Raw genomic sequence first — 26,783 nt, forward strand, 5'->3', positions numbered from 1 at the left:
GAAGTACAGCAGCTTGAATCTTTCCTGCACTGCTAGGGTAAAACAAGGGTGCCAAGCCAACATGGCAGAAGTACTGCTTGTGGCAATTATTTCCACAAATCCTGAACAGTACAAGCAGATCAGAGAAACGTATGCCAATATTACAGAAGACTTCCACAGTACCCGTCGACAATTCTGATTCGTTTTCTATGGTGTTTACCTTTGGATCTCCAAGAACAGCAAACCCAATTGACAGCTTTCTTTTCTGTCCTCCACTTAGTCTTTTAGCTTGGTTATCTTTAATAGGTTGCATATCCAAATCAAGTAAAACTTTCTGGACCTTAAAGAATCAAATATAAATATTCAATGGTCATTAAAGCAATTAATATTTTCACATTGCTAAATTTATTGGAATATTCATCATGCCCTCTCCCCAAGGATGAAGATGTGTTATGGAGAAGGGGTATCCTATGGTAACAAAACAGGTTATAGACACTTCCTAGCTCCCAAGTTGCTTTTTTAGCACTACAATTTCAAGAAGGAACTTGAGATAAGAGCTTTTAAACAGGGTATGTCACAGTAGCAAACACACCATTTTCCTATTTCCTGTTGTGTTTTTAGCTATCTTATTCCACATTGTTAAACTTCTTTTAAACACCTGGATAAGACGGTTAAGCGCTAGTGCAGCACAGCCACAAGACCAAGGCTGTATCCAGTGCCAAAACTGAGCAGGCAAGAGGTATCCTTGGGATAAGGGAGCATTTTTCAGGCCCCAGCCTGCCCAGTGGAGCTTCTTGGATCATCAAAATTCCTGGCACAAGTCCAAGAAGCCCCATATAGGGCTTTCAGGCCCACTGTTAGGATACAGTGGAGCCCTCCTCCACTGACCCTGCCCCCTCCTGGGACTGAACTGCCCCCTCCCCCACCCCCAAACACTCCCTCCCACTTCTGTTCCACCTTACCCTGCCCCTGGCTGATCTTCGTGCTGATCTTACCAGTGCTGGCAGTTGTTGATATGGATTCAGCACCAGTAGGACAGTGCAGTCCTTTCCCACTGGTGCTGCCTACTTACAAGTTGTTGCAAACGTATTTTACAGCACCTTTGCAATGGGTAGCTCTGGCACAACTGCTGCAGCAGTACAGCGTTACAATACGTTTGGGATGTAAATAGGTGTTTGGTGGCTGGTGAATACCTCTCAAAAGAAAACCATGCAACCCTTATGACATTCTTTTTTACCTCCAAATTGAAAAAAGTCATGCCAGCCACTCAGGTTTAGAATCCATTCAGGATTCAGAATGTTACAGGATTAGAGTTTTACAAAAAGAAATGTACATCCAATAAATTTATATAAATAACTCTTTTTTAAATGAAACATTTGTTAATTATTTTCTTCATATCTGTGTTATCAGAATCATAATACAGAAGCATTAAGGGTATCTCAGATTTATTATACAATGGTTTGTAAAAAAAAAACCATTCATAGTCACTGTATTGTGACTAACAGTGCAACCCTACGCATGTCTACGCAGAAGTAAGTTCCATTGTGCTCAAAGGGCCTTACATCCAGAAAAGCATGCATCAGATTTCAACCTTATTAAATCAAATCAATTACATGTATATCATTTGAACCTGTTTGACTCACCTCTTGTATCATGTCATTGGGAGGTATTCCTTTAATTGATGCAGCTATTGTCAAATTTTCTTGCACTGTTAATACATCAAAATATAAATCTAACTGCTGGCAAACTCCAATCATGTTTCTGACATCTAGCATTTCATCTATATCAGAAACTTTATAGCCGTAGATCGTTGCAAATCCTAATGAATGAAAAACAAAGAGAAATAAGATAATAACTACGATAGCTTTCAGCAAAAAAAAAGTAATCCAAATTTAGTGAGAAACATCCTATATATAGAAAAATGTTGCTGTACATAGATTTCAGCCACTGCACGGGCAAGACACTGCTAAGGAAAAATGAAAAATTCCCACATTATGCTCTTGGGACTGCACATGGAGCTAGACCTGTTCACCGAACTGCAAGTGCAACTAGGGGCTGTGTGCCTGTTGCTGCACTCATCCGTCTGTGGACCGGGATAAGTAGTTCCATCTGCTTAATTCTTCCTGGAAGTTCAATTTATATTTTCAAGAAAAAAATGAAGGGAACAAAAATTGTCAATTGGGGACAAGAGAAAGATGCCTTAAAGAGGCAAAGTGGACACATTTGAACTTTGGTTGTCTTTACCATCAGAGGGTGGGCACAATCCACAAAGAATGTTCATTAATGTTGTTTTTCCCGTTCCACTATGTCCAAGCAGTGCTGTGATCTGACCCTCATATATGTCAAAGGACAAACCTAATAAAAGAATAATAAAGAAACAAGAAAGGTGGAAGCAGGAGTGGACGGAATTGGAAAACATTGCTATGAGCATCTCTATTATTTATTTAAAGAATTCATATCCCAAAGAAGGTAGAACATTCAGGCACTACAATACAGAGTACATGTACCCTTGAGGAATGACAGTCACGTAACATAAGAAAACACTCAAGTGAATTAATAGGGGGAGTTAGTGGAAATTTGCCCACATGTTATGTCATCTCTTCCATTTTTTCAGAGCACAACAAAAGGGCATGAATTGCAAGGACTCCCACTTGTGGCGGAGAGTTGAAAACATAAAAATGTCTTACTTTTCAGGGCCTCCACAGTTTCACCTTTTTTAACAAAAGATTTCTGGACACTGTTGATTCTGAAAGAAGACAAGCTAAATTTATTTTTTAAACATAATGCAGAATTCCAGTCGAGTTTCCCTAGCAAGATAAAAGCAAATGAAAGCAGCGATCACATATTTATATTAACGTAATTATAACTGCATTGGCTTGCCCTGAAACCTGATCTACATATTTAAAAGAATTTTAGTCCTCCTGGGAGAAAATCCCAGTGGGTTATCACATCAGTGGCATAGCTACAGGGAGGGGTGCAGTGGTATGTATTTCAGATGGCGCAATAGGCCATGTAAGCAGCCCCTCCCGCTCACCATCAGAGCCATTCTGGGCAGCAATGGCAACGTTACAGGAGCACCTGCACGTTGCTGTCGGTGCCCAGCATGGCCTCAATGACAAGTGGGAGGTGCTGCTTCCACAGTGTGCTGCAGCACCTACAATACTTGCCATGCCACCCCCACCTGTAGCTATGCCACTCAATCACATGTCTTCATCCTTCTCCCAAGAGTCATTAGTGCACTGTCCAGATGAAAGTGAAGTTGCGTGCGTATTTCTGAACATACAGACTGACCATAATCTCTTCCTCTCATGAAAGATTTGACACACATATTCCATGACTGATGTGGAACGAGATTAGATCACAGAATCCATTGCAACTTTAAATGACAAAATGGGACACTTCTAGCTGGTGAATTTTCTATGGTAAACCTTTTTCATGCCTGTGCATAAAATGATAACAAGCATCACTTCACACGACAGCGGCTATATCTGCATTATGAAACCATCACACACGTTTCTTATGCTCCATGAAGACAATTGCTACCCACAGGTACTACATACACAAGTTACATTAGGGGTCCCCAAACTTGGCAGCGCCATGACCCACCTCATCCTACCCTCATTCTACAGAGGCCTGTAGAAGCATAAGGGAGAGGCCCTGGCAAGTAATGGGGTTTCTGGAATTGCTCCTATTTTGAACCTAACAAGAGCAAAGACAGGTGGGAGAGCCCAGATTGTGACCCACTGTGCTCGGCCTCACAACTAACCTGCGGGTCTTCCCACACTTTGGAAAGAACTGAATTACACCATTTAGGCTTACCATTCACACAAATATACTAGTAACTGACATTAGCTTTAGGCACTAAACCACAGCTCACAAAATCAAGCATACCTGATAGCTTCTTTTCCCTGAAATTCAGAAGATACAGGTTCAATCATTTCATTTGAATTTATGTTCCCAGTACTGACACTCTCACACAATTCCGTATAATTTCTCGGTTGTTTTAACCAAAATGAAGACTTCAGGAAGAAGAAAAAATTTCGCCGTAATCCATATTCCCCTATGCAATTAAAAACAAATGAAGAAAAAGTTATAAAGATAAAAAATAGCCTAAACATAAAAAGAGATTAGCTACAAATATTTGACCATTTTCTAACAGCCCAATCCTACCTAACCTCCCCACTTCAGTGCACAAATGATCCTGCAGGGGGGCAGTTTGGGAGGTCTCCTCCAGGTAAGGTAGCATTTGTTCCTGCCCAGGGGTAAGCCTCCGCTGCTGAGATGAGTCTACTTGGATTTTGCTGGTGTAAGTCTGAATGGATACAGGAAGCGGGATAAGTTATCAGCGGAGCTGCTGCCACTGATACTGCCCCCTTTCCAGCCTCAACACAACTGCTTAAATTTCTCTCTTTGTGTGTGCCCATGTATACATACACTTGTTGCACCAACTAGGATAAATACTTCGTGCATCTAATGAAATGAACAGCAGTCCACAAAAGTTAACGCTACAATCAATTGCTTAGCCTTTAACAAGACTTTTGTTGCAAGAGTCTTTGTTTTCCTCAACAGATTAATGGACCAATCCTATCTGGGCCTTATGCAGAACTGGAGTTCTGACAGCAGAGGGCCTGGGCACCACCACCACCAGCAATATCCTATGCCCTGTTTCCAGCTTTGCCATATCCCCTGGACCCACTTGGATTTATACCAGTCAAAGGGCTGGCACAGATTCCAATAGGCCCACTGTGGACCACGACACAGTGGAGTAGGTAGATAAAAAACGTTTTTTACTTCATCACGCCATTATCCTCAGTCAGCGCATCGCATACTGTGGAGGCTGTGCCAGTGCTCCTGTAGGCTATGGGCTGGCCCAGGATAGGATTCGGCTATAAACTAGCTATTTGTCTGAAAGTGGACTGCCATTTTTATCCTGGAATTTTAAATGTTTCAAATTTAGCTTGCGAATGTGCAACTATTTAAAATATCATGACTATTTCCCCAAAAGAAGATTTCTGGACCAAAACCCAAGCATGGAACCTCATGTATGCTTTCTCATTCTCTGCCCTGAAGAGGAATGGTCTATGTGCACATGAGGATTCCATTGCATATACACGCACTGATCTTACTGGGTCTCATCCTACAAAATACTACTGGCCTAATGCTGAGTTGAAGACAAAATATCTAACCAAGCAACTGATATTTTTTAGTTCTATATTTTTCCTGGAGTCTAACAAACACACCTGGAATGACCTGATCCAGATAAACTGCAAGAAGCAGGTACAGCATGCTATCCAGGGTCAACAGCGTAAGAACAATGATAAGTGGATAAGGGCCACGAGTTAAATCTGAGAGCACAGCCCCTTCTGCGTAATCTTCCAAGTGCATAACCTGCAAACAAACATGAAAATTATGGCTGCTATGGAACACATTCCACTATTAAAATCAGAATTGCAGAATGATAATGCAATACTGTATAAACCTTCCTTGCAATGGAATAAATCTCAGGAGTTATTTGTTTCCCCATCTCACTTTGGGTAAGGACCAGCAATTATGAGTGCAAGTGAAGAATGCTTTAGGGAAAAAAAGTATTTTCACCTGCAGGATCCCCTAAATGTGTTTGAAATTGCTTCATATATGCAGATACACAGTAGGCCCCCCAAACCTCCTACCTCTTAGTGCAGCAGAATCTATTGTTGCTTGGCAAGGAGAGGTCTCTTTCTGTCTGCCTGCCCTCCTCCTCGGCAGCAGCTATGGTTGCAGAACTATATAGAAAGTTCAGGGGGAATCTCCTTTTTTCTTGTTTATTTTAAAAATTTCAAGATTCCAAAAAAAAAAAAAAAAAAAAGCATTCAAGCTAGCTCCCAAGGCTCCTTTATCATCCCATTCCCATTCTTTGGGCTTGGAATGCTGCAACTATAACGTACTAGGAGCCCCAGAAATGTAAATTTCCTAGGTCACCAAACATCCGTATTACTATAACAGCACTTGAGGCCCCAGAAACATGAAATGGAGGAAAGTAAGAAGAGTGTAGAACAAGGTGAGAAAAAGAAAAAGACACACGTTTTGGTCACCACCATAGCACCCACTGCTGCAGCAATACAGCTCTCTTCAAGAAGGTAGGTGAGAGTGGAAGGGAGGTGCTCTTTTCTGACTTGGACTAAAATCTGAGCTAGAAACAAAATTCAGAGTCATAATGCTCACTTCACTATAGAAGAAAAACATTATAAAGTGCCCATATTTCAAGCCAACCAGTTACACATTTTGGAGAGATCTCTAATTAGCATTCACAATTTCATGGTAGTAAGACAGCACACATGTAGTATAAATGTCAACTACAAAAAACTCCAACCATCATATTCAGTTGGTAGCCATTTGTCATAGGCAGTGCTAGCTAACAATGACACTGTTCACATCTTACACTAAAATGACTAAATCATTTGTACCATTCTGTGCCAGTTCTGGGGAGACCTCAGAAAAAGCTCTGTATTGCCACTGCCAGCGCTAGTGTGCACACAGACAATGTCCCTCTGGTTGTTCGTTCCCTCAGTGTTGCCTGAACACCTAGAGATCATTCCCTCTCCTTTGCCAACTCAGACAGCTGGGACAGGAATGGTCTCTGTCCTGCTCCTTTATTGGCACCACTGGAAACTCATTCCAGAAACAGTGGCACTCGGGAAGGAGTGCTCAGCAGCCTCCACTAGCATCATCAGAGAAAGGCTAGCTGTAGATTGGGATGGTGGGAGAAGGCAGCAATGTGAGTTGCTAAGCAAAGCAACTTGCACTGCTGCTGTCTGCTAGATTGGGGGGGGGGGGCTTCAGAAGTCACCCAGTTGGGTTCCCAGGGCCTACAAACTCTTGGCCAGAGTGCCTGAACTCTGACGCTGATCCTCATACTCATGTGCTTAAAAGTGGTCCATTTGCATAGCCAGAGTCCTTATTTTAAAACAGAAAGTACACATTTTTACTAATGAGGAAAACATCAACAAACATGTTTGCTCCAAATTTAAGACATGGCAAATGACTGCTGTGCCTTTATTCTAAGGTAGCATTTAAACATTATTGTATCCAATATCTGAATCACAGTGATGCTATATTCACTTGAAACTATATCATAGCATCAAATAAATTAAATGCTTTACTGACCTGTGCAACGCCAACCAAAAAAGTGCACTGACTCAGAGCGCTTAATGACCACACAAACGACTTCGGAAAATCCTCCAACAGGACAATGGCGAGGCCCACACATCCAAAAGCCATGGTTGAGAAATATTGAGCTGAACCAGCAGAAGCCGATTTTTTGAAAAGAGAAGTCAGCATAAATGCAAAGAAAACCTAAACAGAAACAGAAACAGAACATTTGTATTTCAGTACAAGAAAGTCTCATGGGACCAGGAGAAGACAAACAAAAATATGATCTAGCTATAACAAAACAGGTTGCCTTTAAAAAGATGACCTCTTCAAATCAAGAGTCAGCACTTAGGAGTAAATAATGCAAATGCTCAAGATGCATTTCATGTCATAATAAAGCTCTTGCACTGCATGAGATTTGAAACTATTTATTCAGACAGATCTTACTTTCCAGCCATGACTGGCTCCCAAAGCAGTTAATAATTAAAATCCACACAAAGGCACAAAAGTGATATTTTTGTGAGTGTGGAAGACACCACCTCTTCTCAACCCTGGCAGCTGATTCAGGATTCCAGGCTGTTCCCCGCAGATAGAAGGGGCAAGAGGAGCCACAAATGAATTTAGAGGCTGGTTCATGGTAAAGGTACCAACCCAAGGGAGCATGACTTCCAATGCACTTTATGTTCACTGATGCGCTGACTGAGAATCACTCAAAATAGGGGCTTAATGTCTAATGTGCAAAAATCCCCAGCTGCAAGGATGAGCAATGAATGCAGAACACCGAATATAAATTTGAGTATTTCTGCCCAATGTACATGTTATCTTCATGAAATTAGAATAGCTGGAATATCATTGCCCATATGCTTCAGCCCATCCTTGACTGGTGAACACCAAAGAGTCCACATGAGACATGACAGAGCAACCACATGCATTTCATCCATGTGTCTATCCTGTTCACATAACAAGTGCGGATCGAAGGGGATAGTCTTTTTTTATATTAAAAAAAGAGCACATAAAGAGAGTGAGACCTCCCCTAACCTGCCTTACCAAACTCTGCTCCCATTGCTTTAAGTTATTTTATTCCAAATCAGCTCACTTTCCATATCAGAGAAAGGTTGGGAGAAATACGAAACAGAGCACAGTGGAGTAAGGCAGGAGAGGAAAACGGAGTTAACTCCTTCCCCTCCATGTGTTTTTTTCATATATAGCAGGGGTCTCCAAACTTTTTGGCCAAAGGGCCACATCAAATACCTGGCATGGTGTTGAAGGCTGGAAAAAAATAAATTTTAAATATAAAATTTAAATACATTAGAGATGGAAGGTGAAAGAATAAATGAATGAATGGGCTCAAACTTCCAGGATTTCTTCAAGCACCAACACACAGCACAGAAATAAAGCACACACTCAAATGGACTCCCATTCCCCTACCTCCCAAGCACCTTACTTAAATACACAGGAGTAAATACCTCAGAACCAGCACATCACAGGAAACACCTGCAGCATGTTCTGGGGGGCTGGGGAGACCTCCCTGACCCCCAGAAAGCCATCTAAAGCCTTCAGAGGGCACAAAAAGTTACTTCCAGTTTTTCAAGAAAACTTGGAAGCGATGTTTTTAGACCTTTTAAAGGTGTTCTAAGGGCTGGGAAGGCTGCACGTCTCCTCCTCAGCCCTCAGAACACCCTCTGGACATGACCGGAGCAGAGCTCCAATTGTGTTCATTCAAGTGGGTCAGAGGCTCTCAGGGGTCCAGAGGCAGGTCATGGGCCAGATGGAGGTTCACTCCAGGCTGCATCTGGCTCCCAGGCTGTGGTTTGGAGACAACCTGGTGTACAGAATACACAGACACTGTAACCTGCACTTTAAATGTGAACAGGGGAATTCATGTAGATAGCTGCCTTGTCATGCCTAGAAACTCAGATAGAACAGAATCAAAGACCATAATTCAAGTCCATAAAAATCAGTGGTTACGAGTTTGCCAAGCTGAACTATAACCTTTGATAGTAACCACCTTAAAAAAATGTGTAAAGACTTTTAGATGTAAAAAGTAAGAATGGAATGAATATTGCAGTTAAATCTACTACTGGGGTGAGTGGCAGATAGGTTTATGAGGTAGAACTGGCTTGAAGTATACATGCACACATACATTTGCAGACTGTGCTACAAAAGCAAAGAGTACTCTGAAACAGTAACCCAGTACACTGACACTGAGCGTGCATATACACTTACTGTGGATATTCCATACAGGAAAAAAAGAGGAAATATCACCAAATTGCTACTTTGGGGAAAGAGCGAAGAGGATGTTGCAATGACCGACATGAGGAAGGACATGACAAATATCAGACTGGTGTATAGCAGGACCCAAGACAGCCTAGGAAAGAAAAAGGAAATTATAATAAGTCCATGAATCCAAAGTTTCTCTATAAAATTGCTAACAATGAAATCCTATGCAAGTCTACTCAGAAGTAGGTCCTTTTGAGTCTAATGGAACTTACTCCTAGGTAAGTACGCATAGTATTGCAGCCTAAGTTGAAGCCAAACGTATTAACAGCTATTCAGTTCTGTACAAATAATCCTTGAATTAATCTGCAAACAACTGAAGCACAGAACCATAGAACACATATTTAATTCTTGTAATCAACACAATTAACTAAAAGTCAAGAAAAAGGATATGATGCTTTTCAAAAACAGCTTTCATAGGTATATTACTATCATTTCCAAGTATGGTTCTATTCTAAGTAACTGTTATTGTTGACACTTTAATTTTTTTATTACCTGTGTTTTACCGATTCTATAGTATATTGCTATATATGTTTTTCATGCAAAATGCATTGTGGTATTAAACAAAAAGTTAAATTAAATAAAAATAAATTTGCTTAGACAGCAAGAAAAGGGAGAATTTAGGAGAAAGAGATAGGATTGGGAATTTGTGAAACCGTTTCCTTCCATGATTAAAGCACAGGATGCCTGTCAAAATGGATTCTCGCCCTGCAAGACGCCACAGAGGCAGGATTCAGCCTCTGTGCACCGGCATGGCTTGCTTGTGAGTAGGCATGAAGTGCCTCAGAGTCTGGCACAAGGGACTTGCACCACCCTAACATGCAGTTAAGATTGCACTGCACATTAATTAGATTTTGTTGTATGGGGGTGTTGAAACGTCCCTACTTGATGGTGTCACTTGTGGCCATGACATCATTTCTAGGTTTATGACATCACTTCCAGTGGGTCCTAACACACTTTCATTCTAAAAAGTGGGTCCTGGTGCTAAAAAGTTTGTGAACTACTGCCTTACAGGGTTGTTGTAAGGACAACAATAGGTTAACTGAATGAAGTTACTTGTACTCTCTGAACGCACTGTATTATACCAATGCTAAATATTATTATTAAAGCACCCAATTTGTCTTCATTAGGAAGATATTCAGTAATCTGAAAATACATGAAGTACTTAATTACTTACTCCACCAAGCTGCTCATGGACATTAGAATTCTTTTGATACTATGCACAGTTTCCTCTAATGTCACAGTCCTAGCCATTTGACTTAAATATCCCATAGAGCTAATTTGTACTTGCTTCCTGGTAAGAGTGTGCATTCCTGTATCATTTAGCCTCTAGGTCTCTGGTTTGCATACCAAATCAGCATATTCTTCTAGAATTGTTAGATGCTTACAAAATTCTCCTTTGCCAAGTTTTGTCACAGATTTTAGGGTTTTCAAATTGCTGAAGCAGTACAAAAAATTTCAGAAACCATCATTATTCTGAAATTGGATTTCTGGCATCTGTGCTGTATGCAATATTTAAGGGACTCAAAAAAAGAAAAGTCATTACATTAAGGTCAAGTTTAAAAAAAAAAACAAAGGAAGAAAGGTGCTTTTATCTTCCTTTGAAGCAGTGTTTCAGTATGCTGTTACAGAAAAACAAGAAGAAGAAAAAAGGTGTCTTCTGCACCCTTTGAACATTTTTAATTTGTAAAAAATGTAATGTTTCCATGGCAGACAAAAATGTTCATTCTGTATTTTATCTTTTAATGTTGTCATTCTGCAGGAATGCACCAATGTACCAGGTGAAAGCTCATCAAAATTAAAATCAAAAAACTTGGGATGAAGAAAATATCGATGCTCTAGGCTTCCCCAAAGGAGGCAACACACTTCAAACAGTGACCTTCCAATAGCACTTCAGGCTTTATAGCCTAACCAGGACCAAGACTCTCCAGATGCTGAGGACATTTCCAGCTCAAGCCAGCAGGCTGGCAAAAGTTATATATTCACTGGTATGATTGAAGCGAATCTTGGAGATTTATTTTCCAGCTTGTTGAAACACTGATAATTGCCAGAGGCCCTGTTAAAACCTACAGGACAGCTTTCAGTCACTACCTGGAGATTTATGTCAATTCCTGGAGCTCTGGCAACCCAACTCACTGGTTTGCTGGTAGAGTGATCCAATTAAGACACCAGATTTTAATTATTTTTAAATAGACCACGTTTATTAAATTATCAGATGGTTAAGGTAGCAGCCAACTATTTATTTACTTACCAGAACCTACAATGATTAGACTGCATTAGGCTTATATTAAATGCTTGTGTTACATAAGCCGCAAGTTAAGTTACAAAAATGTTATCATTTATAGCTGGATTAAATTAACTCATTATTAGCACAAAAAGTGTGCCACAAGAACATCTTGTGTTCCCTTGAGAATAAATATTAAGACTAAAACATTATATGCTTCTTTTCCCCAGAGTAGCATAACTAACAGCCCAATCCTATCTCCTGCCACCAGTGTCAATGGAGCTGTACCAAAAAGGTATATGCTTCATCCTATGGTGGAGGGGTGAGCTGAAGACAGACAAGAGCTAAACAAAGTTAATGCATACTATCTCTTATGTCCTATGGCTCTTCTCAGACATATGTCACATATTTTGGCGGCGTATGTCAGAGGAGGAAAATGTAGTGGGAGGTATATGAAGGAGAGGATAAGATCTGGTATGCACTGTTGCCCCTAAATTCACCCCCTCTTGCCTTTTCCCTGCTGCCCAGTTCCTCTCTCCCATCCCCAGAAATGCTCCCGTTTCACCCACTGCTTGCCCCCATAGCCAACTCAGTAGTGCTGACAGTGGCCTCTCTGGTGGCCTGCATGCATAGCTGCCAGCTGGCTTTGCTGCACTCACTGGTAGAACAGCACTTCTATTGGGATAGGACCGGGTCATAAATGACATAAAGAGATAACATGCCATCTACTCTATTTAACATCAAAGAACTAGAGAACATACATACCAAAAGGCAGTGTCATGGAGTCCCATTATCATTAAAAATTCTTTCAACTTCTTTTCTTTTTCTGCCATAATATGGATTGCCAAATAATACCCAAAGGGTGAAAAGGCAATTACTAGATAAATTAAAATGACTGCACGAAGAAAATTGTCTATTTCCACAGAGGAAGACTTTCCCATCATGACAGCTTTTGTTGTTTCTAGGTCTTCGAATACTGAATAATTAGTCTTCAACTAAGAAAAGAAATGTTAAGAAATTAAAGTACATCTTCATAGATGCAGGTTTTTAATAGGTATTTTCTATTTGCAATTAAGTCATAAACCAGAATATGCCAACGTTTGTGCTTTACCTAGCTAACAACCCAATCCTGTCTTTGAGAAGCACTGGCATACTGCTGGGTGCTGTAAATATGTTGTAAAGTACGTTTTTGGCACCGGGAGAGTATGGAGCATTGGTGCCAGTCAGGTACCAGGCCCAGTGCTGGCAGGAGGAGGACGTGCTGCTGCCGGGGGGTGAAACCTCTGGGCAGCGGTGCAGCCTCTAGGGGGTGAGGCAGGGGGGAGCTGGGGTGGGAGGAGTCAGAGCTGGCAGAGCTCTGCTCCACCACATCCTGAACTTTGTGTTGGGTTGAAAAGCCCAACACAGAGTCTCTCAAGACTGTGCTGGCAAAACAGCCAGCACAGACTCGAGAAGCCCCATTGCAGAGCTTGGTGCTTCCCCGAGGAGACCCCTGGGGGCTTCCCAGCATTTGTCACTTTGGCACCATTGCTCCAGCGGGTGCTGGGAAGCATAGGATTGGGCTGTTCCAAAACTACCTATTATGGCTAAAAGATACATCCACATTGTTATGCCCTGGTTTTCAAAAATTGTTAAGATTCTTAAAGTGATGTCACAATCTGTAGATGCATTGGAGCATTCACAGGAACAGGTCAACAGCTAAAATCCATCTCCACAAAAGGTCACCAAATTATTTTACTATGAAAGAATGGACATACTAATTGCAGTAATTAGGCACTGTTTCAGTATTTCCTTCTCAAAGGAAATATCATGAATGTGGCAGGACGTGATTGCTGGCAATGTTTTTAGCCACTTGTGATAGAGAGATTAGAACATAAGGAATATTTCACTGAAGAGCTCCTTAGAGGAGACCCTGATTTTCTCTTCTGGCAAATTCAAGCTTCATAGCAATAGTGAATACGCTGCAGGGCATAAAGCTTATAGCCATAGTTTATAAGATGGAATCAGCCTGTGGAGATACACATAACTCCACAGTTATATAACTGTGGGTTATATAACTGGCCACATTTTGTTGTGGGTTTATCCACAGGACACATCGATGTGAACATATGTGGCACCATTCAGAATTTCTTTTTAATGTCCAGTTAAGGGCAGGGATTTTGTTATGGAAATCATCAGATAAACTTAAGTATTCAGTCACGAAGGCACCCATGACTGCCACTCATTTAGGCAAAACCACCACATTCATTAAACTTCTTTTAAAAATTCAGTAAAAAAGTTACTTCAGTTCAATATCAATACTTCAGTTTCCCCCGCCATCATTTAATGTGACCAATTTATTTAATGCATTTTTATCTTGCTTTTCAGGACAATGTTCTGTTTAGGATCATTCACATTTACCTGTATAATTGCTGCATCAATACAAATCTGTAGAGCTGTGAATCCAGAATGCCAATACAGTTCGGCTGCACATATCGCAGCTGGGTGTGAACAACTAGCTATAGAAAATCAAGTCAAATTATTAAACAAGAACTTGAATATATTTTTTTCATAACTATTTCCAAGTATTCAGGCTGGCTTGACATGTGGTCCTGCACACATTCTGATACTATGAGTACATATAAAAAAGTATGTAGTCAGTTCATCCCCACTGTTTTAATTACCATGCAGGTAGATTGCCCTATCATGCTTGGGGATCAAGATCACATTCACCATAACAACAGGCTTTGTTGGTATTTTAAACATTCAAGATAGCTTTATAAAAATAAAGTTGCTAAGATTACAAAGAAAATCATCAGCAAGAAACTAGTATTTTTAGCAAATTCTGCAAAGGCCCACAGGACCTCTTAAACACATTATACTGCAAAATTACTGCATGACTAAGGGTGAAGCAATGTTTTGCTAAATGTTTTTTTTTACCCAAATCTTTTCTTTTTACAATAGCACTAGAGGGGCATTCAAAATGACATGAAACCACAGTACTTTGCCCCCATTACAATTCTGATCCCAATCGTATACACCCCTATGCTATTTTAATTCTTTAAAATCTTTTCATTAAAACGTTTTCTGATTAAAATAGGAGGAGGGTGCAATTTGGATCAGAACAGGAACAGGGCAAAGTGCTAATGTCTGCCTATCTCCCACCATGGTTTTATACTTTTTCAGGAGCCTACAAAGTACTATTGCAAGCATGAAGGAAAGAAAAGAACTGGGCTAAACTAACACATCATAACATGTGGTTTGCCCTAAAACTGTAATATAGTAATGGTTTCTATATGTACCTACTGAAGCAAAAGAATTTAAAGATGCTGGATGTCTGGAAGCAGCTTAGAAACCATCACATGACCTAAAATTATGGCATGCAAAACAGTTCTAAATGTTCATTATTACTAGACAGTTTTTTTGTACCATCATCTTAGGCAACACATTTCTACAAGTACTTGTAGTCAAGAGAATGACAAAGACAAAACAAGACCACATCTCTACATTTAGCTGTTAAAAAAATAATGGGTGCTCTTATTTCATATACTTCTTTTATTTACCTCTTGATTCCATATAGATTGAAGATAATGGAACCTTGGTAGGAGGAAATCTGAGGTGATAGGACATCGGCTCCTTGAAAATTACACCAACAAAATTTTGGGGACTATTAAGACTAGCCTGTTGCATTTCTGGCGCACTTATAAATTCTTCCGTATTTATCCCTGTAAAACAAAGTTACCCTACTCATTCTTATCTCTGAATACATATGTCAACATCTATGACAAGCATAATCCTGTATTTTAACTGCTATCCCATTAGCCTAGATGTCCAACGTACAAGACTCTTCTTTTCACACACACATTAAAACGGTACATCTATACAAGATTTACTACATTCTATAAAATGAACACAGCTTTCTTATATTTATAATGAAGGAGAGAAACTTTTTTTAAAAGTCTAATCCTTTAGATCAGAGCCCTGTGCTCCACATTCTAGATAAGAATTTCCCAATCAAACAATGCCCAAACTGGCAATATTATGGAAGAGGTTAGAACTTTCACTCAGTAGAGTCAGAAAACATGAAGGTCACAAAACTCCATCCTGCTTGCTAGACCCAGGCTAGCTGTAGGTGTATTCATCCAGCTGCTTGCATATAGGAAGGGAATTGAAAACTTTTTTGTTTTCTGGAAAATATAAATGCTATGTGACCTATTTGTGGGATTAAGCACTGAAGGCACCTGGTCTGCAGCAGTGAAGAGAAGGAATTTGGTAGGAACCCTGTTCTTCCAGAGTTCTCCTGATACGTGGAACAAGCTGGATTCAGTCTTGCAGGAGAACACCAACTCCAGAGAAGGTGAGGCCATAGCCCAGTGGTAGGAGACAGGCTTTGCCTGCAGAAGTTCATTAAATATCAACTGTGAGGAAGGCAGGAAAGCAGAAAAAGAAAGCAAACGCCTGCTTTGCTGCAACTGGAAGAAGTTCAGCTAGAACCCCTTTCCTACCATTACACAATGCTAAATTACACCAACAGCTCTGTGAAGGAATCAGGCAGGTTTTATTATTGTGCTTTGTTTAGAAACATAAGAAAATGATGAGTAGAACTTTCAAGTATTCATTGCCTTTTATCAATATGGTAAGCCACTCAAGTCAAAGAGTGGGATAGAAATGTACTAAATGATTGATTACCTTCAAAGCATTTGGAAGACACTTGGTGCATGATTTTTCTTGTCATATTATTTGCTGGCATATAGCCAACAATAAATGAAGAGAAGATGGAGAGATTTGCAGTTGCAAGACCAGAATCAGGCACCGCGTCCTGTTTTTTGTTTGGCTGCAGAGTACTCACTATTATGAGCATACCTAATAAGGTAAGTGGAATCAGGACTTCCTGTACAAATGAAACAACAAGTTAAATAATCAGTGATCAATAAAAACCAAATACAGATGCATTCTTGCACACAATCCAAATGAAGACAACAGGTTTAAGCACACATTAACTAAGACCAGGTTGCAACATTAAAGTTAACTACAAAGCATAGATATAAACAGAATTTTGCTGATAGTGCTGTCAAACAAACATAAAAACTTGTACTTTTCATGCATCCCAATCCTATACTTAAGATGCTAGTACAAAAATGGCCCAATCAATGTGTGGTATTTATGTGCACAGGCGCTGGGCTTTGAGATGCCTTGGCATATTTGACAACAACAAAGCAGAGCACACTCTGCGTCTGCGCAGGACTCATTCTGCGCAGCCTTGAAATATGCTGACACTCTCTTCAAGCCCAGCGCTGGGAATAACAGGATGCTGAGCGGTTATAATCTCAAGAATGTTTTGTGGTTAGCTAGAGTCAGTCAGGACCAGTGAAGAGCTGTTAGTGTAACTTGTATTGCACAGTATTACGACATGTTTAAGAATGAATAAAGCTTGGTAGAGGCGGGGCGAGAGCTCAGATCTGTTCCAGCTTCAAGCCTCCCTGCATCAACCCTCTGAATGTCTGCCGGGTCTCTTTCATTTGCTCTGCCCCTGGCAGTTTCAGCTCCACTCTCAACCCTCAGAGTGCTTCTGCTTTTTGCACTCTCCCATCAAGCCACAAGGTCCAAGCCTTGTGTGCTTCCCAAGCAGTGTCAAACTGCTACACAATGCAAACGTCTCCCAAAGATGGATCGCTGTGGACTCTATACTGATATCACCAGATACCGGTGAAATTCGACCAGCAGAGAGGCCAAAACAGAGAGGAGAAGGGGTTATATCATGGGAGGGAAAATGAAGAGCCAGTATACACCATTTCCTAATCCCGCTTCAGACAGTGAACACATCTCCAAATGCAAAGAAATGCAACACCAATGAGAGAGCCGATGAAGGCAGGAGTAACTCTCTAAGGCAGAGGTGTAAAGCTCATTTCATACAGCGGGCTGAACAGCATCCATGATGCCTGCTGAGGACCAGAAGTGATGTCATTGCACAGGTCATAACCAGAAATAAGCACTTTTTTCCTACTTAGGAACTCATTAGCTGCAAATGACAGAAGAGAAAATATGCAAATCTTGATCATATTTTCAACATATGGGAGAGCCCAATTAACACACAGGCTACCCTTTCAGCAGTGACACTTCAGCAGGTGAGAGCAGCTGATGGTGCTGGGAGAGTCAGAGGGCCAGATAAAGAACTTCCATGGGCTGCATCTGGCTCCCGGGTCTTATGTTTGACACCCCTGTCCCAAGGAATAGTAGGGAAGGGTTAGGTTAGATAGGACTTAAGTGACTGTGTAGTTTAATTGGCAAAGATTGGAAACACAAAGTTTCATTTCAATAAAATATTTTGAACTGCATTGCATATTGCTGCAATATGTAATGCATAAAATAAAAAATGTGATTTTTGCCATCTCTTTATTTCACTGTTCATTGTCCTATACACTAAGTAAAGGTTAGATTTCAGGGAGTTGAGATGAAATGTACTGATAAAATGTACTTGAATGTACATTGTACTTGTACTGATGTACTTGTACTGATGAAATGTACAAGATGAAATGTACTTAAATCAAAGCACCAGGTTCTTGCTGGTTCAATGCTATCATGCCTGTGTCATACCACCCAAGGTTGCACGGCATTGGTACAAAAGTGCCAATACAATTATCTGTAACTCAGGGAGCCAGTGTAATTCTAAAGTCTTTCCTGTGAGCAAAAGTATGACTTTTCAGTGTACACCGGGCCAAGGCAAATACAACACAGAAGGGTGCTATCTTAATATTTATTCACATTAATCATAATTAAATTGTAAGATTAAGGGCCCAATCCTATCCAACTTTCCAGTACCAATGCAGCCAGGCCAATGACATGTGCACTACATGCATCCTGTGGTTGGGGGAAACTCAGAGGCCCACTCAAGGTAAGGGAACATTTGATCCCTTACTCTGGGGCTGCATTAGGTTGCATCAGCACTGGAAAGCTGGATAGGACTAGACCTTTAGATTGTGAAATTTTCTGTGTTTGCTTTCTAAAGAGAACAGATGGTAAGTTGTTACTGGGTGCTTATCAAACTGAGTTTTAACCCTTTTTTCCTACTTGGTAGCATAAAAGGTGGCTGTGATGTATAATTCCATTGTTGGCCACCTACATTCAGGGCCTGTTTTTTCTCTTACAGTATTAATATTCCCTTGCTTATAGGGGATAATGCTCACAAAATCTCAGTTATCCATGTGCCAGATCACCCTTGGCCATGCTGACTGCTTCCTGCATTTTCTCCTTCTGCCCCCAGGAATTCCCAGATTTTCAATGTTATCCAACATTACTGAGTTGTTGCTTTTCCCTGTTGCCACAGGGGTCACTATTTTCCAAGTTACTGAGCTGCTCCCATTGAGCTAGCTGTTGAACTATCCAAGCAGCTTCCACTGTCTTCACAACTGCACCTGCTTCAAAGCCCCAACCAAGCCTGTTTCTAAGTTGGATGTTCATCACTTGAACATCTGTAGGTTCTGTACAGTTTTTTATAATTATCTATACACACTGCATTTTCATTTTTTGTCTGATTAATCCCTAAGTAACAATCTTTTCAGCCTACTTGCAAATGGCCTAACAACTCATTTTCAGCATCTTGCTTTGATTCCTTTTTCAGTTGTATTTCAGTTCTTTCTATTTAGTCCAGCTAATTTATGAAAATTGTCTGTGCTGTGAATTTTAATGGGCCTATAACTGTTAATGCAATATCATCTGCTTATGGACGGTTTCCACATATTACTCCTTAGAGAATATTCCTTCACCTACTTGTAAACCTAGAACGCATAACCATAAAAGTTAGAACACTGGTAAACACAACTCACCTGGATGCTAGTTTTTTTTGTCCTCCATTTAACAAGGCAGTTCTTGTACAAAAGAGCTCGTGTTTGTCGCCATACTCCTACTTGTCTTGGAGTATCTGTAGACATTTTTCATACGTAGTCTTCCTTATGTGATGCACAAAATTAATGTGTACCTTTCAAAATGCCAAACATTAATATCATGTTAATAAAGAACATTTTCATTCACTTCATAACTCCACAATTAATGAGTGGCATCATATAAATGTCTGAGAAACAAAATTCCTTGAATACCTGTTCTTTATGTATTTATTGTTCAATTACAGGTAGATGGGAAACATATGCTGGCAGTTGAGAAGCATCCAAATCTTGATCCAGAATCTTTAGTGTTTTGAAGAACAAAGCACATCCAAATATTATCATGCTATTGTTCAACAAATTTTGCATTTGCACATAAGAAATACAGTTTTTTCATCCAGTCTGCAAGCATAAACAAAACTAATCTATGATGTGAAAGATCCAAGTTTAACTGACACTGGTTTCTTTAATCATCTCAAAATGATTTCTGGAAAATGCCTTGAACATTTGAACATGTTATATAAATCTTTATTACAGTATTATTGAGTTGATGGTGAAAGTAAGAGTCAGCCAAGGGCTGTCTCAGCCAAATTAAAAATACTCAACAAAAGCAATAGGGAATGGTTAAGAGCTACCACCCAGACTAGAGAATTTTAAAATATAACTTGGGGTATCAGATGGATAAAAACCACAGAAACTCTGATGAAGACTGGCAAGGCAAATAAAAACAATAGGAAAAGAGGCTGTTTTCCAAATTCAGGATTAGATGTTCATGTTGTTATGATGGCTGTTTCAGGATCTCCTAAAAGATAAGTAGATGTTTTGCCAGAGCTTGAGGTGATTTAGGGTCAAATTGGATGTTTGTCTAATTATATGATGTGGTTTTGATCCAAAGTGCAAGGCTTTTATCCCACACAAGCTTATTTTGAGTTGAAAAGAAACCTATTGATTTTCAGCGTGGGGGGGGGCATCAGGAACAAAACTATCGTGCAGCAAAGTACTAACAAAACCTATTCCTACACACTTCTAATTTGACCCTTACAGCCTACAGAATTGGGGCATCCCTTCCTGCATTTCAGTTCTACAGTAGTTGGTCTTAGGAGTCCACCCAAACTGTAAATATCCAGTAGTGCAGCTAGAGGGGGTACAAAACAAAGTTTTGCATGGCACCTCACCTCAACATGCAAGTGACCCCTCCCTCTTCCAGCCGCTAGGGCAAATGCTGAAGTGCCCAGAATGGCTCAGAAGGGGAGAGGGAAGAGCCACTTGCATACTGTAGTGAGGCGCCATGCAAAACAATGTTTTGCACCCCCTCCAGCTACACTACTGCCCCTATCCTTCTCCTTGCTCTCTGATCTCTACCCCTGCTAATTGGGTAAGAGGCACTTTTTCAAGTGGGTGCTCCTTTATTTAGCAGGGGGAGAGTAACTGGCCCACCTCACCCCAGCACTGTCTGTTCTAGTGGCTGCCTGCTGGTATTCATTTTGCATCTTTTTAGATTGTGAGCCCTTTTGGGACAGGGAGCCATTTAGTTATTTGATTTTTCTCTGTAAAACGATTTGTGAACTTTTAGTTGAAAAGCGGTATAAAAATGCTGTTAATAATAATAATAATCTCATGCAGTGCCTCCATACAGTTTCTATCCCCATGCCCCATCCCAAATTTGGAGTTAGAGAGGGGGAATTGTCTTGGTGTTGTGCTACTGAGGTGCTTTGAGCAACTGCAGCAACAAAACAGCAACCCCCAGCTTGGAGCCTGAGAGGACTGAATGGGGATTTTTTTTTTAAGTGGCCCTTCTGAATGAAGTGAAACAATGGAGATAAACCCCACCTCTTAACCAGCTCCAACCTGGGGCTCTTCATGTCATGCTTTGTAATGTTGTAGTCCCCAAAAACAATCAGAGTCTTCCAGGCAGTGGACTGTAAATTACAGTTCCTCAGCTAATGTGCCCCAAACCACACCTCCTTATGTCATCCTCTCTGCAAACTGATGAGCATCTCCCCCCACCTCCTTAGTGCCTGCACCTCTCCACCACCAAGGCTACTGCTGCCGGCAGAAGGAGGGGGATCACTGGGTGTTCAGGTGTTATACCCAAATCTTCCAAATGTTCTCCAAGAATGCCAGCGTATGTGAAAGCTGCACATTGTTTTTAACCAAAGATCTTTTGGCTTTGTTCAAATCCTTTTGGAATTCCAAATATATAACATCTTCCAGATTATCCCTATCCACGTGCTTCTTGATGCTCTCAGCTAATAACGTAAGAAGAGCCCAGCTGGATCAGGCCAATGGTCCACCTAGTCCAGCTTCCTGTATTTCACAGTGGCTGACCATATGCCTCAGGGAGAATTCAAAACAAAAATAAAACCATATGTTGTTGCCACCTGGCATTCAGAGGTAGGCTACATCTAAAGCTCAGAGGTTGCATATAGCCATCATGGCTTGTAACCTGTGATGGACTTTTCCTCCATAATCAGCCCAATTTCCTTTTAAAGGCATCTAGGCCAGGTGCCATCACCAGATCCTGTGGCAAGGAGTTCCACAGGTTAATTACCTGCTGGATAAAGAAATGTCTTCTTTTGTCTGTTCTAACTCTCCGACCCCTATTGGATGTCCCCTGGTTCTGGTGTTGTTAAGAGAGAAAAGAACTTCCTTCTAACCATTCCATGCATAATTTTGTATGCCAGAGAACCCATCCCTATTCTCCCCCCCCCACTAGTGCAAAAACAAGTATGCTATATCTCATGGTGGGGGGGCAGATCAGGAGGCTTCAGAACTGAAAGGAGATTTAATTCCCCTTACCGTCTGTAAGTGTTCCACTCTGCAATAGGTCTCCTCAGACCTGCCCAGTGATTTTGCTGGTGCAAGTCTGAGGAGAGAAAAGGGACGTGGAGGCTGCCGCTGGAGGAGATGATATGCAGGACATGCCTTTACTGCCGGATCCAGCCCCTCCTATGGAGTGGAGCCTCCCCATCCACTGGAGCGCTCCATCGGCAGCCATTTTGCGACAGCATAGGTCAATTATGTCCCCCCTCAGGCGCCTTCTTTCTAGAATGAAGAGCTACAAACGTAGCCGGTCCTCATAAGGGAGGTGCCCTAAGCCAGTAAGTATTTGAGTCACTCTTTTCTGTACTTTTTCCAGTTCCACTATATCCTTTTTGAGATGTTGCAACCAGAAGTGGACACAATACTCCAGATGTGATCGTACTACTGATTTACACAATGGCATTATACTGGCCATTTTATTCTCAGCCCCCAAGCAGGGAATTTGCCTTCTTCACAGCTGCCATACACTGGGTCAACACTTTCTCACTCCCCCAAGATCTCTCTCTTGATCTGTCACAAACAGCTCAGAACCCATTAAGTATATGTGAAATTTTGACTTCTTGCCTAAATGTGCATTACTATTATTATTATTACTTTACACTTGCTTACATCGAGGCAAAGCCCATTTTGTTGCCGATTCTCCCTGTCTAGAGAGATTCCTCTGGAGCCCGTCACAATCCCTTCTAGACTCCACCACTCAGAAATCCAAGAAGTTGCTAAGTACTTTTTTGTAGAAGACAGCTTCATCATCCTGTTTAATAATTTAGCTTTAATAATGCTTTTCATCCATTTCCCTGGGACAGCTATTAAATGAATGGACCTGTAATTGCCTAGTCCTTTCCGGAATCCTTACTGCCCAATCCTCTGATACATAGCCTGATTTTAATGATAAATTGTATATTTTTGTTAGATTAACGATTTCACATTTGAGTTCTTTAAGGCTTTGGGGTAAATATGATGAAGTCTCTGTGACTTGTTAGTTTTAAATGTATCACTTTCCTCTAGAACTTTATCTCTTTCTATTTCACTTAGTTCTTCAGATGCCCCCTCAAAAAAAAGTAGCTCAGTTGTTGGCATAGGTCCAAGATATTCCACAGTCATGCAAGGAATTCTGAGCCTAAACTGGCTCAGCACTGGCACTGAGAGGTATAAAGCATTTTTACGGCACCTGGTGAGCAGGGAGCGCTGGAGCTGGGCCCATGCCAGTCAGGTGCTGGGCCCAGTGCCAGCAGGAAGTACATGCTGCCACCAGGGGTAAGTGCAACCACTGGGCAGTGGCACAGTCTCTGGGGGGTGGGTGGAGAGCAGACTGAGGGTAGGGGGAGGAACGGGGCTGGGAGCCACAGAGATCTGCTCCATCATATCCTGAACACCATATCAGGCCAGAAGGAGTCTCTCAAGTCTCTGCCAGCAAAATAGCAGGTGCAGACTTCAGAAGCCCCATTGTCCCTTTCCCCCAACAAGACTTCCAGCTGCTTCCCAGCAACTGCTTCCCAGTAGCAGTAGACTGGTGCTGGGAAGCTTAGGACTGGGCTGCCCTTCAACTTCTCTGCAATCTCCCTGTTCTCCTTCAGCAATCATCTACACTTCTGTCATTAACAAACTGATCACCTCCCTGGCTAGTTTCTTGCTTCTAATGCTTTTACATAAATTTTTATTTTGGGTTCATATATTTTTCGCAATATAGTATTTACCTCTAATTTTTTTGTGCCTGTCTTATTAACCACTTACATTTATTGTTGTGGTCCTTCTTGTTTTCCTTATTTAAACAAGACTTCTACTTAAAAAAAAAACAACTCCTTGCTTTTTATAGCTTCCATGCTTGATTGTGCATGTTTACCTCACTGGCATTTTTTCAGGCTGGTTAGTACTTTTCCAAATCTGGGTATGCATTTATCTAGACTTCTCTTCTTGCGGTTTTAAATATCTTCCAAGAGTCCTGAAGAAATTTAAACCTTCTGCCTTTTTACACTTTTCACTCGCAAGTTCCCTCAATTTTTTTTTTAACAGCTCCCATTTTTAAAATAAATTGTGAATGGATTAGACTTTCTGGCCAACTTTCCACTCATATATGTCACGTGTAATGGTACTGGGGCCACTGATCCTAACTAGCTTGGTAATATTAGCTTGGGCTATGTCAGAATGCCAAATGCAAAGGAGGGCACCAGGATGCAGGTCTCTGTTATCTGGTGTGCTACCTGGGGCATTTGGTACGCTGCTGTGAGATACAGGAAGCTGGACTAGATGGGCCTATGGCCTGATCCAGTGGGGCTGTTCTTATGTTCTTAATACATCTCACACCAAATCATGGCCACTGCCCAGGGATGACCTTCCCTCTAATCCAGTGTTTCTCAAACTGTGGGTTGGGACCCACTAGGTGGGTTGCAAACCAATTTCAGGTGGGTCCCCATTCATTTCAATATTTTATTTTGAATATATTAGACTTGATGCTACCATGGTATGTGACTGCATTTGGGGAAAATGTTACAGACCTGTACTTTTGACAAACTACTACATATATGCTTTTTAACTATGATAGTAAGTGGGACTTACTTCTGGCTAAGTGTGGGTAGCATTGCAGCCTAGGATTGTTAAAAATTTTTCCTGCTTGATGACATCACTTTTGGTCATGACATCACTTCTGGTGGGTCCTGACGGATTCTCATTCTAAAAAGTGGGTCCCAGTGCTAAATATGTGAGAACCACTGCTCTAATCTGTTCCATGCAATGTATTCCAAGGCACAATTTACCACATCAACCCATGTTGCTTCTTTGTTTACACTTGCCTGGGCATTTACCGCAGCTTTGTCATTCAGTCCCCAAATCTATCTGCCTGCAAACACTCTTAGTTGACTGTTTAACTTAGTTGACTTGGTGGTGGTGGTGGCAACAGGGCTCTTTTCTGATACACCTCTGCAAGTGGCATCAGCCAATGGTGCTCTCAGTGGCAGCTTCTGTTGGGTGTTTTTTTTTTTTCTTTAGAATGCATCAAGAAATAACTGTATGTCATGACATAAGTTCATTTTCTGGAACGTTCTAAACAGAAAAAGATAATGGTACCTCAAGAGCTGCTGGAGATGCCAAAAGTCACAGATGCAGAGCAAAAATAAATAAATTGGGGGGGGGGAGTAAAAAGGATTCACAGTCATACCAATGGCAACTGGGCAAATAGCAAGACTGAGGATGCAATGCTATTGAACACTTCCCTGAAAGTAAGTCCCATTGAAAACCATGGGACTTACTTGTGAGTAGACAAATATAAGATTGTGCTCTGATTTACCCAGTCAATGAGAAAACAGATTAAATCACCCATTATTACAATATTTCTTCCTTTAGTTATCTCCTTAAGCCATTTCTGCACAACAGGAACCAAATGCATACACCTATGGGCTGGTCAGAAAGGGGTTAATTTATTTTTTGTCTTGATTGCAACTTTGAAGTTCTAGTTAGAGGAGTGATGAAAAAGGATATTCCTCTTAAACTTTGATACATAAGCACTGATACCCCCAACATTCCCTTCTCTGTCCTTAAATATAGATTTTATATCCACTATTTATATCTCACCTTTCTACAAGAGAACTATAACCACGCCTATGATGGCAGGGGAACACAGTGAAGAAACTTAAAAGTAGATTGGATTCTCAGGCAGGTTCATATTTGGGTTCAGTGGCAGTATGCTTCTGAATGAATACCAGCTGCAGGGCAACAATGACAGAAGAAACATATGCCTTCTCTCCTGCTTGTGGGATTCCTAGAAGCAGCTGGTGGGACACAGCAGGAAAAAGGATGCTGAACTACATGGGCCTTTGGCCTCAAGGAGGTGGTTCCAGAGATACCTTGGTGCTAGACTATTTAAGGCTTTTAAAGGTTAAAATCAGCACCTTGAAAATTAGCATAGAATCAAGCTGGCAGTCTGTGAAGTTTGTAAATAATGGGAGTAATGTGAGTCCCAAATTCTTCGCCTTAGTCACAATTCTGACTAAGTCCAGTTTCTGAACTGTTTTCAAAGGGAGTTTCACACAGAGTGTTTTACAGTAATCCAATCTTGAGGTGATCAGGACAGACAGACACACAACACTGAGGCCAGGCCTGTCTTCTCTACGTAAGAGAATAAGATAAATAGACAGTTGCCTGACAAAGTGAAGCTGGAATCAGGCTTTCTGGCACTGCCTCTACATGGCCATTCAAGAGGAGTACGGGATCCAGGAACTGCCAACAGAGATGCCCCCTCTCTCTTCCTGCCTAGTCACAAACCCTGACATACACAGAGCTTGCTCAGTGGAATTTCTCTCCAAAATTCATCTTCCCTCCCAATCACTTAATATTTCTCTTCCAAATCCATCCTCCTTCCCAATAACTTATTAAGTTATTGGTTTGGAAGAGAAATCTTTTGAAGAGAAGCATTTCTACCCTGCCTTTCCCCTCCCAATAAGGAAGTGCTCTTTGGCCACATCCCTCAGACAAAAAGTCACTCCCAACTTTCCTCCAAGTCAAAA

General features: G+C 41.0%; 1 protein-coding gene across 1 annotated transcript in view; it reads right to left on the reverse strand.

The window, feature by feature from the left end:
• The window catches only part of LOC136639387 (cholesterol transporter ABCA5-like), a 45,833-nt gene extending 26,303 nt beyond the window's left edge, over positions 1-19,530 (reverse strand). Inside the window, exons 1-13 of the mRNA XM_066613533.1 lie at positions 19,411-19,530; positions 16,277-16,478; positions 15,151-15,312; positions 14,009-14,106; positions 12,374-12,603; positions 9,334-9,475; positions 7,123-7,311; positions 5,220-5,367; positions 3,871-4,039; positions 2,667-2,725; positions 2,224-2,334; positions 1,623-1,798; positions 200-319 (exon numbers count right to left, since the gene is read on the reverse strand). Coding sequence (XP_066469630.1) covers positions 200-319; positions 1,623-1,798; positions 2,224-2,334; positions 2,667-2,725; positions 3,871-4,039; positions 5,220-5,367; positions 7,123-7,311; positions 9,334-9,475; positions 12,374-12,603; positions 14,009-14,106; positions 15,151-15,312; positions 16,277-16,478; positions 19,411-19,515 — 1,911 coding nt within the window. The 5' untranslated portion in view covers positions 19,516-19,530. The remainder of the gene's footprint in view (positions 1-199; positions 320-1,622; positions 1,799-2,223; positions 2,335-2,666; positions 2,726-3,870; positions 4,040-5,219; positions 5,368-7,122; positions 7,312-9,333; positions 9,476-12,373; positions 12,604-14,008; positions 14,107-15,150; positions 15,313-16,276; positions 16,479-19,410) is intronic.
• Between the last annotated feature and the right edge of the window lie 7,253 nt (positions 19,531-26,783).

Source organism: Tiliqua scincoides, chromosome 2 (assembly GCF_035046505.1).
Source record: "Tiliqua scincoides isolate rTilSci1 chromosome 2, rTilSci1.hap2, whole genome shotgun sequence".
Taxonomy (NCBI): domain Eukaryota; kingdom Metazoa; phylum Chordata; class Lepidosauria; order Squamata; family Scincidae; genus Tiliqua; species Tiliqua scincoides.